This window comes from Oncorhynchus gorbuscha, linkage group LG06 (genome assembly GCF_021184085.1).
Source record: "Oncorhynchus gorbuscha isolate QuinsamMale2020 ecotype Even-year linkage group LG06, OgorEven_v1.0, whole genome shotgun sequence".
NCBI lineage: Eukaryota > Metazoa > Chordata > Actinopteri > Salmoniformes > Salmonidae > Oncorhynchus > Oncorhynchus gorbuscha.
Window position 1 is genome coordinate 58381907 of NC_060178.1, and position 15566 is coordinate 58397472.

The following is a 15566-nucleotide window of genomic DNA, read 5'->3' on the forward strand; positions in this document are numbered from 1 at the left end:
GGGTCTGAATACTTATGTAAAAGTAATATTTCTATTTTAATAAATGTGCAACATTTGATAACCTGTTTTCGCTTTGTCATTATGGTGTACTGTGTGTAATTTGATGAGGGGGAAAATATTTAATACATTTTTGAATAGGTCTGTAAGAAAACAATGTGGGAAAAGTACAGGGGTCTGAATACTTTCTGTCTGTCAACAACAGATGCACAGGCTCTGAATAGTTAACCATTTAACTTTATCAGCTCCATAAATCAAAACCTTAATCTTCCTCACAGACTCCCAGATGATTATTTTAAATCCAAGCCCCCGTCCCCGCAGGAGGCATTTTACCACTTGGTCGACCTTGATTGTAAATAATATTTTTGTTCTTAATTGACTTGCCTAGTTAAATAAATGAAGAAAATCAATGTGTCAACCAAATATTACTCAAGTATCCACGATGAAATGATGTAGTGTATCCAGTGGGATATTTTTCATCACTTTTCATATCCTGTCCTCCCGGGTGACGCAGCGGTCTAAGGCACTGCATCTCCGTGCAAGAGGCATCATTACAGACCCTGGTTTGATTCCAGGCTGTATCACAACTGGCCGTGATTGAGAGTCCCATAGAGTGGCGCGCAATTGGCCCAGCGTCGTCCAGGTTTGGCCCGGGGAGGCTGTCATTGTAATTAAGAATTTGTTCTTAACTGACTTGCCTAATTAAATTTTAAAAAATGTATAAAAAACTGATACAGTTCCAAAGGTACAGTAAAAGTAGAAAAATATTTATTGGTATGTTTTCAAAGGCTGAGCAGTAATATCCTGATAAATCAACTTGTCCAGATTCCAAAATCCCTACATGGAATGCCCATATGACCTCAATTACCTCAACTACCTCATACCCCTGTACATTAACTCGGTACCAGTACTTGTATATAGTCTCATCATTGCGATTTTATTCCGTTACTATTTACTATTTTATAAAAAATAAAATAAAAATATTTGTTTTAACTCTGCATTGTTGGGATAGGGCTCATAGGTAAGTGCTTCACTGTAAAGTCTCCACCTGTTGTACATGGCGCATGTGACAAATAACATTTGATTTGATTTGCTTCATGGGTGTGTGGCTGTGCTCTCTATTTAGTATTTGTTGCCATCTAGTGGAGATATAGAACAGTGTTTATCTCTGTATTATTGTTGAACCAGGAAAATGACACAAAAACCAAATCAGCATAGTATTCAGGCTTATTACACTCAACATAAATGAATGGTGAAATTAAATGATTTAAAATTCTACTGTCAAAGTACATCTGAAAAACAATACTGCTGTGGGACTTAAACCAGAGGCCCTGTGACTGTCAGTCCAACACTTTAGCCATAACATCAACAGGTTTAAACCACTTGACCAGGTCACTATAAGGTCGCTGTCCCCTTCCTTTTGGAAAGTGTGGCCCCGTGCTCTGTCTTACAGCTGGACATACCTTCATAACACCATACCACTTCTCACAACAGAAGAGCTCATTCTGGGGGCACCCAAACTGGGGATCGAACACAGATCCCTGCAACTGTCAGTCCAACACCTAAGCCTAAGAGGTACAAACCTCTTCATACGGTTGCAAGGTGGTGTACGAAGGTCACTGCAATGCCAATGACAACGCGTAGTCTTGATACTGACAGCCATTTTACCTCCCTGCTCATTGACCTCACCACATGTTCCAGTTGATCAGAACAATGGTGGCCATCCCAATTCCCTGCTGATGCAAAATAGCACATTGAATTGTGTATTCCCATAATTCTCTCTCAGTATTCCTTTTCAGTGCCTTTACATTCAAGTTTTCAGTATCTAATACTGCACCAATATTTGTTCATTTTTAATAAAGTACTGAACGCCAGTAGCCTGATACGCTGTTGCCAGGGGATGTCAAGTGTTGTACAGCTCCTGGAGAGCTTTGTAAATTATGTTTTTCACTTATGTCATACAAGTTATGGTCTAATGGAACTTTCGACCCTTGAGAATTCAGGAGCAACGCAACTCATGATGGATTTGCGCTATAAACCAGACAGCATCTCATGTGTCCTCGCTGCTCCAACGGTGTACAACATGGAGGCTCACACTGTCCTTCATGTGTGGTTCTTTATGGTGTCCAGTATATAATCAAAAGACCAATCATCTCCCCCTTGATTGCTTTGAAGATGGTTTTCTTAGTAAACCATATGAAATCAAGTGAATTGACCCACGTGAGCCAAGGTCTGACAATAACGCGACGATAACCCACGTTTGTATTGTAGGACAAAGTTTGTGTCACTAGAGTGCGCACTCAACCCTGTTACGTGTCTGGATCAGATGCGATGCTGAGCATCAAATAATGGGGTCTGCTCTTCATCTCTCTGGGGTGTATATAAAAAAGTGATTGGTATTTCTCGACAGTAGCTCCGGTATCTAAATCATATATGATCCAATCAAATTAGGAGCCTCATTCTCAAATGTGATACCTGGGCTGTTATTGACCTCATGTTGTGTTCTGTTTATTGGTTTGATTTATATCCTTTATTTAATGCCGTAAACGATAATACTTCCAATGATACTGAGTTTTTTGTCTATAATTTTGCAATAATAATACTGTAATCTTCAATATCTCTACTTTAGCCTTGGCTCCAGAGCAGCCTCAATTTGTCGGGGCATAGACTCTTCATGGTCTCGAACGCGTTCCACACGGATGCTGGCCCATGTTGACGCCAATGATTCCCACAGTTGTGTCAAATTGGCTGGATGTCCTTTGGGTGGCGGACCATTATTGATACACACAGGACATTGTTGAGTGTAAAAAACCCAGCAGTGTTGCAGTTCTTGACACACTCAAACCAGTGCACCTGGCACCTACTACCATACCCCATTGAAAGGCGCTTACATATGTTGTCTTGCCCAATCACCCTCTGAATGGCACACATACACCTCCATGTCTCAAGGATTAACATTCATTCTTTAACACATCTCCTCCCCGTCATCTATACACTGATTTAAGTGGATTTAACATGTGACATCAATAAGCCTTTATCAGTTGGCGCATGGACTTTACAAGGTGTTGAAAGCGTTCCACGGGGATGCGAAGCCATGTCGACTCTAATTCTGCCCCATGTTGACTGAATTTTAAAAAATGCATGGCAAAACACTGTCAAAAAAATAAATCAAAAGGAAGTATGTTTTGAAGTGTTTGTCCTACTGTATATCTGAGAGATATAAGAAAGCTACGGAAATTATGGTGATACATTTTTTTTACCCTTCTTTAACCTGTTTTTGGGGCCAAAGGTACTGCCATAATTCCATTATTTTTTAAACTGGTACCAGGTTACATTCAGACTAGTCTTATAAGACTTGACACTAAAGACATTTTCATGAGGAGAACAATTTTTGGGACGTATTATGGGGTCTGACATATGCCGCAATAACCCATAATGACAAAGTGAAAGCATGTTTTAGAAATGTTTGCAAATTTATTGAAAAGGAAATACAGAAATATCAAATTTACATAAGTATTCGCACCCCTGAGTCAATACTTTGTAGAAGCACATTTGGCAGCGATTACAGCAGTCTTTCTTGGTAAGTCTCTAAGAGCGTTCGACACCTGGATTGTGCAACTTTTGCCCATTTTTTTTTCTTCCAGCTTTGTCAAATTGGTTGTTGATCATTGCTAGACAACCATTTTCAGTTCTTGTCATCAATTTTAAAGCAGATTCAAAACTAACTCAGCCACTCTGAAACATGCACTGCCTTCTTGGTAAGCAACACCAGAGTACATTTGGCCATCTGTATTAGGTTATTGTCCTGCTGAAAGGTGAAATCATCGCCCACTATCTGGTGGAAAGCAGACTGAACCAGGTTTTCCTCTAGGATTTTTCCTGTGCTTATAAATGCAAAGGGAGATTTTTTTTATCCTGAACTCCCCAGTCCTTAACGATTACAAGCATGCCCATGACATGAGGCAGCCACCACGATGCTTGAAAATATGGAGTTGTACTCAGTAATGTGTTGTATTGGATTTGCCCCAAACATAACACCCTGTATTCATGACAAAACTTTAATTTATTTGCCAATTGTTTTGCAGTATTACTCTAGTGCCTTGTTGCACACGATGCATGTTTTTTAACATTTTATTCTGTACAAGCTTCCTCCTTTTCACTCTGTCAATTAGGTTGACAGTAAGGATTAAGGAAGGTAAGGATTAAGGAAGGTAAGGAGTAAGGAAGGTAAGGAAGGTAAGGAGGAAGGTAAGGAAGGTAAGGAGTAAGGAAGGTAAGGAGTAAGGAAGGTAAGGAAGGTAAGGAGTAAGGAAGGTAAGGAAGGTAAGGAAGGTAAGGAAGGTAAGGAAGGTAAGGAAGGTAAGGAAGGTAAGGAGTAAGGAAGGTAAGTAGTAAGGAAGGTAAGGAAGTAAGGAAGGTAAGGAAGGTAAGGAGTAAGGAAGGTAAGGATTAAGGAAGGAAGGAAGGAAGGTAAGGAAGGTAAGGAGTAAGGAAGGTAAGGATTAAGGAAGGTAAGGATTAAGGAAGGTAAGGATTAAGGAAGGAAGGAAGGAAGGAAGGAAGGTAAGGAAGGTAAGGAGTAAGGAAGGTAAGGAGTAAGGAAGGTAAGGATTAAGGAAGGTAAGGATTAAGGAAGGAAGGTACGGAGTAAGGAAACTGAGTTAGGAAGGAAGCCTGTACCTTTGTAGTGACTGGGTGTTTTGATACAAAGTGTAATAACACCATGCTCAAAAGGATATTAAAAGTATTTATTTATTTGTACCCTTCTACCAATAGGTGACCTTCTTTGCGAGGCATTGGAAAACCTCCCTGGTCTTTGTGGTTGATTCTATGGTTGCAATCCACTACTCGACTGAGGGATTTTACAGATAACTGTATGTGTGAGAAACAGAGATGAGGCAGTCATTCAAAAAGCATGTTCAAACACTATTAGTGTCCACGCAACTTATTATCTGACTTGTTAGGCATATTTTTAGTCGTGGACTTATTTCAACTTACCATAAGGGGCTGAATACTTATTGAATCAAGACATTTAAACTTTTAATTTTTAGTTAATTTAGAAAGAAATCGAAAAACCTAATTCCACTTTGACATTATGGAGTATTGTGTGTAGCCCAGTGACCCAACATCTCAATGTAAACCATTTTAAATGCAGGCTTTAACACAACAAAATGTGGAAAAATTCAAGGGGTGTGAATAGTTTCTGAAGGCATTGTAAACTGATGGCTGACGGCTGCTCTGTTGCACAGGATTGTATAGGACGTTGTCTAATTTGAAACAAAGGTAGAGAGTTATGATGTAACTGACTCAACAGAACCTCATATCGGCAGAATTTACAAACGCAGTATTTGTGTTTAGTGAGTCCTCGAAAATAGAGGCAGTAGAAATTACGAGTTAAATACAAGGTGCGCGAATTGGACTGTATTGCTCAGTTGCTGTCCTGCCTGAGCATTCGAAATGTAACTTTTGGGTGTCAGGAAAAATGTATGGGAGTAAAAAGTACATATTTTCTTGTGGAATGTAGTGAAGTCAAAGTTGTTTAAAATATAAATAGTAAAGTACAGATACGCCCCAAAAATACATAAAGGTATATCAATATCAAATCATTTCTGGTTAACAATGAAGTATACCTTACTGTGATTGTGTTCAATTAAAATGGTCAAAAAGAAACAAAAATATTTTTTTGCAAACAGCAATTTCTCAAATAATTTAGCAAGGACTGTCTGGGAGAGGTTTGAGTAGGGAGGGGAAAACTGGAAATGAATGAGCTCTTATTGGTAAAGAGGTTTGGAAGTCTCTTTCTTATTGGTCTATTAACTACTGTATTGCATGGTGATGCATCCATGGAAGGCCAAAACTCCCTTCAACCAAATCAGGCTGACATTTCAGGTGATCTTTTCAAACAGCTCTTACATTAAAATGGCATTATCATGATTTTCACAATTTCACAGTATTATTCCAACCTCATAGTGTGGAAATGTATATAAATTGTAAAACCCAGGAAATCACGTTTTTGACAGCAGTGGGCCTTTAAGTAGTAACCTACATACAATTATTTATACTTGGTTACTTTACACCTCTGCTCAGGGGTGTGTGCTATGAGTTTAGTGGGTGATGGCCTAGGCTTTTTTATTTTAGCCTACTTACTTGGATTTAGTTTGGAGAAAATTATGAACTCGTCTCTGATAAACAACTCTTCTTGACGCCAAGAGGGGGCTCTTCGAAACTAAAATCTTGGATTGGTGCCTCTGGCATTTTTGTAAAATGGTTTATTTACTTCAATGTTATATAGTTGACGTCAGCTTTTTTTCTGATTGGTATTAGCTTTAGACGTCCATTTAATTCAATCATGAGATATAAAACAATTATAATAACGAATTCATTCAATTGAACATTAAAATGTTCGATTATAATTTTAATTAGTATATTTCGTTTTTTGTTTTACATGTAATGTGATGGGCACACTTGCCTATTGCGTACAGGTTACCCTTCCCGTTGTAAACAACAGTCAATGACTTATATTGATGATTAATAATAATAATAATAATAAATATATATATATATATTTGTAATAGGCCTACCTTCAATACTTGTAATACTTGTAATAACAAACTAATGCGTTTACAGGGGGATATAATTCAAATATCTGATATAATATCGAGTTTTTACAATGAATAAGTTGTAAGGCACCTATAATTCAACTCCATAATAAAGGCCTCCTGTAATTAGTGCAAATATAATACGTTTATGTTAAAGTCAAGATATAGATAGTTTGAGCAGATTTTGAATTGACCGTGCTGCTTAGTAGGCCTACAAATGCACAGACTGATGTGCACACTAGTAATAGAAATACTGGGGTGGAGAATGCATTACAAAAAGTTGGTTGATAAATAATAGATACAAAACATTTGTTAATGATGATTTTAAACGAAACTATAGCCCCATTTCTGGATGTCATAAGGTGAATGCACCAATTTGTAAGTCGCTCTGGATAAGAGCGTCTGCTAAATGACTTAAATGTAAATGTAAATTTTAGTTATGGCCTGTAAATGTGCCATAGGCATCAAGACGGAACATGCATAGGCATGGGCAAAGGATTATTCAATCACAAAGTATTGATCATTTCACAATATGTTTTTTTAAAAGTAGATTGCCTTTTCTTACATTATTCTCTGTGCAATTGCAGTTATCCAGTGGTTGCAGGTGAAATTAACGTTTTTTTTCCCGGATTGATTATTGCCTAATAGTCAAACAGTCTGGTGTATTGCACTTTCCAATGACTGTGAAAACGAATGAGTGAATTGACGGATGAAGATTGTTTTCATCACCTGTCCTTTCCGATGAAATAGTTACATAACAGGTCGTCAATAACATTATATTGACTGTGGATAATATGACCTAAAATAATGACAATGAACAAACTAATATGTGAAATCCATTTATAGTATTATTCATGTTTTTAACGCGTTTGAAAATGTGACTTAACTATAGACTCGTTTTATCTCTCTGCCCCTATATAATTTATAGACCTATTGTTAACTAAATTGCCTTAAAGAAATGCTGTGCAAAATTGGAAAAACCTTTACTTTTTCAAAACCTTTAGAATGAACATACTGTGTTTATTAAAGGTCCAAGGTGCATTTTCTGAACCCTTCAAATGCTAACGTTGCCATATTTCACTCGAACAACATTCATACATCTCCATAAAATATTAGCGCGGAGGCTGGAAGCAGCACTCACTTTGATGACGTCTAGAGCCACGCGGTTTCCTCAGTCCAGGTCCTATCTCATGACGGAAATAATGCAAGAACAACAATGATAATTTGAGTAATGAAAAAAAGACAGGTCTATCTGTTACACGTTTTTTGTTGTCAGTTTGGACACGATGAAGGCTACCAGGGTAAAGATATCGGTGCCTCTGACCAGTGACAGTGATACAGATACAATCGCTTATCTGATTTTCTATTGAGTAGGCCAAGTGATACCATCTTTAAGACTCACTATGTTTGTCTTGACCCGTACTATAAAAAAAAGATTTACAACATAACACGAAACCAAAATAATGGTAATTTATATATATATATATATAAAAATGATATAACAATTGTATATAGGTCTAAAACATTTGTTTACAGCATTTACAGACCATATCAAGATAACCCCACAACAACTAAACAGCCCAATGAATCCGTTATTAATTTCGACTTCTAAAACAGACCATGTAAGCTACGAATAATAGCAAAAATAGGAATTTAGTGTAAAGTTAAGATGATACTTAGCTGCAAAATCAGCCATTATTGTGATCAGTTAATTTTATCTTGCGCTGAAATAGATTTGATTAATACTTTTCTAAAATGTAAACCTTAGTGAAGTAGACCTAGTCTATATGCTTGTTATACATCCACAATCCAAAAACATAAAGAATGCTTTTCAATAAATACTGGATGCCTCTTCTAGAAATGCAAAGGCTATAATCGCATCTTGAACCTCCTGCAAATCACTGGTAACAATGAAATCCCCATACAGCATAGTTGTATTGAGTTTAATGTACTTACATTGTCATCGGCAATGGGTTATATTGTAAATAAATCGTATTTGTCAAATCTTGAAACAATGATTTCTACCGTATGATGCATCATTAATAGCAGTACAAGACGATCTTGATAGAGTGTGGCTTTGTCCAAGGGACGCACATGCAAAGTACCCGAGTGTGTTCCCTCCAATCAGAGCGCTCTCTCCCTCAACATTATCCAATGGGGAATATGTGCATGCAGGTTGCTGCACGGTTATCAGTGCATCCCGCTTCACTCACGCCATAGTTCGAGTCAATTTACGAAGAAAGCCGACCCTTATGGTCACCATCAAAACCACTAAAAAACATCATCAGATCCTTCGACTTGCTAGAGGATTCTCGATGTGGACGCATGCGGCTAACTCACTATTGACAGTCTGAACCGGAGAGACAAAAAAAAAATCAAACTCTTGTCCGACAACGCAAGATAATTTCTCTCCTAAAGAAGTGTTTTTGTTTTCTGAAGTTTCAACCTTCAGTGGCTGCGGTATCCAGGATATACTTCAGAAGCTCCTGTGGTGGCCTTTGCTTATCGACCAGTTCAGCGCCTTTATATTTATTTACTTTCTCCGGTTTATTATTATATTTACTCGAGCAAATTTGGTGGTTCATGCTCCCAAATGTTAGCTGTTGGGCAGATGGATGCTAACAGGCAGAGTGCTTTCGTCCTAGGCAGTACACCGCTGGCAGCATTGCACAACATGACCGAGATGAAGACGTCTTTATTTCCCTACACTTTGCAGAATCATGCGGGCTTCAAGGCGCCTTCTCTCAATAATTTGAGCACACAGCTTGCCCTGGGGACACCACATGGAATTAGCGATATCTTGGGTAGACCTATCAACTCAGCTGGACAGCTGCTCTCGGGCTTTCCAAGGATAAACGGCTTGGCCACCGCAGGAATGTACTTTAACCCAGCAGCCGTTTCTCGGTACCCGAAGCCCCTGACGGATCTCCCAGGAAGAGCACCCATATTCTGGCCTGGAGTGATGCAGAGCTCCCCTTGGAGGGATCCACGAGTGCCCTGTCCTGGTACGCTTGTTATCTGGCTGTGTATAGTGCAAAAATGTTTAAATGCAGCTATACAAATCTCTATGTTTTACTTTTTTTAATGTAGACATCTCTTGAATAGCCTAGGATACTTGTTTACTTGTTCGGTAACCTATGTTTTGGTTCTTGTAAATAACTTATATTAACTACCTATACATAACGAATTCGATGGGCTATCCATTTATATTGGTTTCCGTTTTAATTCATATTCTAATCCTAGCTATGATAGTCAACACGATGTCTCTCTCCAGGAGTAAACTCGTGACAACTGTTTACTGCTGATGATGAAATACTAATCACTGTTGTGTTTACATATTTTTGACTAGACTCTTCAATCTTTTTTGTAGCTCAAGCAAACATGATGCTCGACAAGGATGGAAAGAAAAAACACTCCAGACCAACTTTTTCTGGACAGCAAATTTTTGCATTGGAGAAAACCTTTGAACAGACGAAATACCTTGCTGGCCCAGAGAGAGCTCGACTGGCTTACTCTTTAGGAATGACTGAAAGTCAAGTCAAGGTGTGTAACATTATTTGAGTCTTTTAAAAAACATATTTTTTTAATGAATTCATTTATAAGCCTAAATGTTAATCGTTTTAAAATTAAAATTGGTATGTGGCAGTTCTGTGTGTAATGTGTTTTTCTCAGTTATTATTATTATTATTAGCAGGCTTATTATTATTATTATTATTATTGTTAACATTGGTGGTATTTGCCTCTGCTCTTATGTTTTCATTATTATGCAATTGGAGCTATTAGTAACATGTTTTTTTGGGCTCCAACTCAGATAGTAATAACTTTTATGTTGGAAGAATAATTACGACCCACTAGGTATGTCTTATAATTGTATGTATTAAGTGTTTAATTGTATGTTATTGCTTCTCCCAATAGGTATGGTTTCAAAACAGGAGAACCAAATGGCGAAAGAGACACGCAGCGGAAATGGCAACAGCCAAAAAGAAACATGATTCTGAAACTGAGAAGATGAAGGAAAGCTCGGACAATGAGGATGATGACGAGTACAACAAACCTCTGGACCCTAATTCAGACGACGAAAAAATCACAAGACTTCTGAAAAAGCACAAGGCTACAAACCTTTCCCTGATCAGTCCATGCAGCAATAGCTCGGACACCTTGTGATGACAGTGACGACTTGTCGTGAAGAGACTGAAACACTCCATGGTGCTTCTAAAGCTAATTTAACCAGGGTATAAATTGTTCAAACGGAAAGAAAGGGCGCTGATGGGTGGTGTGAATGATTTATGTTGTACAAACGAAAATGTAAGTGAGATGTATATATTTTTTACTGAGTAAGTTATGTTATTAAACCAATGTAAACAAGACATGGCAGCCTTTCCCGCAAATCCCGATAAGCATATACCCTCGCAATATTATAGCTTCATTTTGTTATATTATTGCCGAATAATGTTACCCATCTCTCCACCTTTTACCATTCTAAATTCAATACAGGTACATAATGTATGAATGCAAATGTTGTAAATTATAATGTAAAAAGCTTGTTTTAACGATTTCAACTCCGTTCTATAATTTGAAGGAATTTATGTTTTACCTCATCAAACAAAGATAGAGAACTGGACCATCGTTTATGTTGGAATAAGAGAGTATTATTACTTCTGCGAAGATGGAAGAAAAAAAACGTATTATGAATAAATTATTTAACAAGCTTTTGTTTTTGAACAGTTTATCTTCACTGAAATTACTCTTCATTGAATAACCACGTATTTTGACATTGATCGGGACCCACTCAAATACTGAGAAAGACGGGTCTAATAAATTATAATTAACGGAAATCTGTTTGCTTCTTCTATCCAAGACAGTCTGAGATGTTTTGGATCACTTTTGTAAACCTTGCTTACGGAAGATGGAATAGCTCAATGTTAAATGCGTTGGTGAAAGTATAGGCCTATACTAAACTAATAGGCCTAGGTCTTGTGAAATTGGCCAACAAGGACAAACTATAAATTACACTTGACATTAGACTACTTGTAATGTTAATCTCAATATTATACTTTTCTTTTTTACAACGGTGTTGTGAATGATGGTGTTGATTAGGCCTAAACAATGCAATGTCTATACAGGGAGTTCCATGAATATATAGGCTACATATAAAATCCGTATTGTTTTTCCCAATTTTCTCAACATTTCAAAAACAAAATGGTCTACATTCACAAACCCAGATATGGTCAGTGGAATGGAGGGTTGTTTATAGGTTAAAGCCTCCATATGTTTGCGTTACAACCCCAAATTATAGCCTACTTTGTTTGCAATTATTAGAGTTTGAAGTGTGTAGACTAAGTTATCCCTTTTAAAGTATATAGACTTCACACATCTCAGAACAGTTTATTTTGAAATAGTGATTTTCTTTGGACCTAACGCTCTGAAGTGTAGTTTGGACTTTTGGTCATATTGATTGATTCGGGCTCATTCATGCTTAAATAGGATAGAGAATGACTATTCTACAATGTAGGCTATATTTAAAGCACAAATCAACACATTTTCAGAAAAATATATATAAAATGTCCATAGTGCTATGCCCCTACAGGCTAATTAATTAAACTGCATATTGTACTGTATTTTGTATGCATTTCAGATATCTGATACCACGTTTCACTATTGCCCTATTACATTTATTGGTTATTATATAAATGCACTGGTTCTAACTTACTTGAAATATAGAAATTGGCAATTTTTCATTAATCCATAACTGTTTTCTATATATGTCTAACACGGGAAAATGTTTTCGGCGTCCACACAGGCAGCCCAATTCTGACCTTCTTTACTCCACTAATTGTTATTTTTGGCCAATCAGATCAGCTCTGAGTAAACGTGCCTGTGTAAACGCAGCATAATAGGCCTAGAAGGCCAGTCTAGCTGCAATTATCCATAGGACTAGAATGACCAAAGTGGAGACTTTACACCTCGATCACACCGATAACGTCATAGCATTTTGGTTTAAAAAAAGAAAGAAATACACCCATTTCAATGGAACGCCGTGTTTGCCTTGCACCATTGTATTACAGATGCAGTTCGTTCTGTGGAGCACACATTGGATGTATCGAACGGCTTGACAGAATTGGTAGCAGAAGGTGAACTTTGAAATTTTGTTGCACACATGTCCAGATGATGCTGCGTTCATTTTGCGCGATGACTCTGTAGGTGTGATCGAGGTGTTAAAGCTGCATGGTTTAACTTGATGTGATACCACGAACATCTTTGAAAATGGTCATCTCTACGTGCACCTAGCCTCTGTAAGATTGTGGCCACGCATGCATGTTGAGCAAGTTTTTACAAATAACAAGACCTAATAAATATTGTTGTGCGGTAGGCAATGCTTAAGTGATAGATGCGGTGGAATGATGACAAAACACCCATTGAGTTCTAATGGTTTTATTGCTTGAGAACCGCATAACCAACACTAGAGGCCATGACGTCAATGGGGTATAGAATCCTATCTGCTGAAAGAAGTGAACTGCAGCTTCTCATCACGTGACCAGCGGGAAAAACAAGCAGTTTTTGCCTACGAATCAAATCACACTGCTAAGACGACAAAAATTCAGCGGCAGTCACAAAATCATTTCCACTTGCGGTGATTTAGATGAAGAAAAAAATAAAATCCTTGATCAATCTAACGGCTTCACACAGTCTGAACTCTGTAGTGTAGTAAATTAAATCAATAAAAGGAAACCTTCGCGTTTCATCAACAGCCTCCCCTAATCGCTTTTTAACGCTCGAACGAGCGATGAGAGGACCTTAATTTGCAACATTGCTGTGAAGGCTGTTGAAGGCTACATACAAAAGCAATTCTTCCTGGTCTTTACCGACTTTAGCGTTTTTTGTTGTTGTTGTATTTTTATTTTTTTTACAATGTATAATCAATACCTTTATCTATCAGTTGGTACTTAACTATTTTATGTTAACTCTTACACAATTCATTTCTTTGTACAATACTTGGCACCATAATGCAGTAACAAAAATAGATACCCAAGCCTATCTAAAAACATCACATTCAGAACCATAATATTATAACATAGAAATAAGTTAGAATAATAATAATGAAATAATGTGGGACTGCTATATATGAAACAATATCTTATATACTTACATGGTCTATGGCACTGCTTAAACGATCCTTGGATAGGCTATATAAATCATGTTGGCTGAAAAGTTGTTTTTCTTTTCTTCTTCTCTCCATTGTAATGTTAGATTCAAAGGTCATGGCTGATGAAACACCCAGCAGCCATATTGTCTCCATATACTTCAGCATAACAATTGTGGTAAGAATGATAAATTATCTCTTTAAAAAGTACAGTATATAAAATGAGATTCAGCTGATGTGAGGCATGGCAGTGTTATGCACACAAGTCAGCAATGACAAATAAAAAAACAACAAGAAAATAAAATAAAAATGAAATTAAGTGAAAATATTTATCTATTCTAAAACAGTGGGACCACACAGTTTGGTCAGAAGAGAGAGAACAGCACTAAAACCATCAACAACTCTATGTTATACTGTCCAATGTACAAATAAGCCTAACAATATAGATATACAATTTTTTTTGCATTGCACTTTTTAAAAACATCTTACATACTGTATGGAAGTAGCTTCTATGTTAGAGGCGTACCTAAAATTGCAAATATGGTATCTAAAATAATGTAGTTATGACTAATTTCTATTAGAGTTTTGGCAACAAGGCTGTGACATGGAAAATAGTTGTCCTTCCTTTCTCCGGGGTAATAGGGTGCGTCGCAATTGTGAGGTCAGTAAGATGTGTCTTATCGCAAACATGTCTCGGGTGGGTAGTCCAGATACTGACGTGTTGTGTGGAAAAACAACAGCTTGTATGAATGAGGTGTTAGAACGACTGCAACTGGTCAGCACTGCTGAAAAGTCTGTATAGGGTCTTCAGTGTATGTGTGTGTGTGTGGGTGTGTGTGGCGTTTGTGTGTATCCTGTGTCCAACTCTCGTGTTCTTCTCACAGAGGCGCTTCACGCAGATATCTTTTCCACCCTTTGGCACCACTTCCCTGACAAAATAAAGAAGAAAAAAACAGACGCAATGAGAATTATGCCTCAGCGTCAGGCATGTATTATACAAACAACTAAAAAAATGCAATGCAAAAAATGTAGGAAACCAAAGCCTAATTAATAATAATGACGGTAAAAATCTATAATTTATTAATAATAAATAAAAATATTTACCAAGACATCACTGCACGTTACAACACTTGTGCTTATTTGCATTAGCTTTACCTGCCCCGGTTGTTAAACGAAAGGACAGGTAGACAGGCTGCCAGACAGAGGGACACAGAGGCAAATGAGCCAGTTAGCAGCAGTCCTGCCCTGAGTGTGAAGGGTCAAAGGCAAATGGGGCCAATACAAGTTTAAAGCTCTCAAACACGCACAAAGACACACACCCTAAACTCACATACCAGGGGGGGGGGCACATATTTTCACCTGCATGCTAACTACATTGGAAAAAATGTAAACATAGCAGAATGTGATTTTAGCGGGTGCATGTGGTTCTTGGCCTAGGTCTGGTGGAGTATCTCTCTGTACCCAGGTCCCCTCACACACACACATACACTACTGTCCAGTCCACAGTAAGTAATGATGAAAGACTGAGAAGTTCAGCTTTAAGGCGCCTCTCTCTCTGTCAGCCTAACAGCCACTGTCTGACACTACAGACTCGAGGGACTATGTTAAATACTATCCATAAAGTCAGCATGAAAAAATAGCCTCTGATCACAATATGACTGTTCACAGCCAACTTTTGGTTTCATTATTGGCACCTGCATAGGCAATTGCAGTAATAGGCCAGTGGAGTACTAGTTTTTGGTTATGATAAGGTAAGGTAGTTGGTACTAGTCATATTCTTTAAAAATCAAGGACTATACTGAATTCCATTAATTGAAAATGTCTGGAAA

General features: G+C 37.6%; 2 protein-coding genes across 4 annotated transcripts in view; one reads left to right on the forward strand and one right to left on the reverse strand.

Annotated features, from left to right (window-relative positions):
• The first annotated feature begins 8800 nt into the window (after positions 1-8800).
• nkx6.2 (NK6 homeobox 2) lies at positions 8801-11305 on the forward strand. 2 transcript variants are annotated; one of them, XM_046353659.1, is made up of 3 exons: positions 8801-9601; positions 9946-10139; positions 10512-11305. In XM_046353659.1, the coding sequence occupies exons 1-3, from the start codon at positions 9190-9192 to the stop codon at positions 10758-10760; spliced, it is 855 nt and encodes a 284-aa protein (XP_046209615.1). In that variant the 5' UTR covers positions 8801-9189; the 3' UTR covers positions 10761-11305. The 2 variants fall into 2 exon arrangements, with proteins under 2 accessions (XP_046209615.1, XP_046209616.1); XM_046353660.1 differs by having other exon boundaries at positions 9967-10139.
• Positions 11306-13012: 1707 nt separating this feature from the next.
• LOC124038148 (inositol polyphosphate-5-phosphatase A-like) overlaps positions 13013-15566 on the reverse strand; it is a 227975-nt gene continuing 225421 nt past the window's right edge. The window contains exons 15-16 of one of the 2 annotated variants that reach the window (XM_046353658.1): positions 14893-14929; positions 13013-14666 (exon numbers count right to left, since the gene is read on the reverse strand). In XM_046353658.1, the coding sequence (XP_046209614.1) occupies positions 14629-14666; positions 14893-14929 (75 nt within the window). In that variant the 3' untranslated portion in view covers positions 13013-14628. Of the gene's footprint in view, positions 14667-14841; positions 14930-15566 lie in introns of both variants that reach the window. The other variant, XM_046353657.1, reaches the window with a different exon arrangement.

Coding starts and splice junctions, on each gene's coding strand:
- nkx6.2 (XM_046353659.1), top strand. CDS start 9,190: ATGTTAGCTGTTGGGCAGATGGATGCTAACAGGCAGAGTGCTTTCGTC. Junction 9,602..9,945: donor TCCACGAGTGCCCTGTCCTG/GTACGCTTGTTA, acceptor ATTTTTGACTAG/ACTCTTCAATCTTTTTTGTA. Junction 10,140..10,511: donor TGACTGAAAGTCAAGTCAAG/GTGTGTAACATT, acceptor TTCTCCCAATAG/GTATGGTTTCAAAACAGGAG.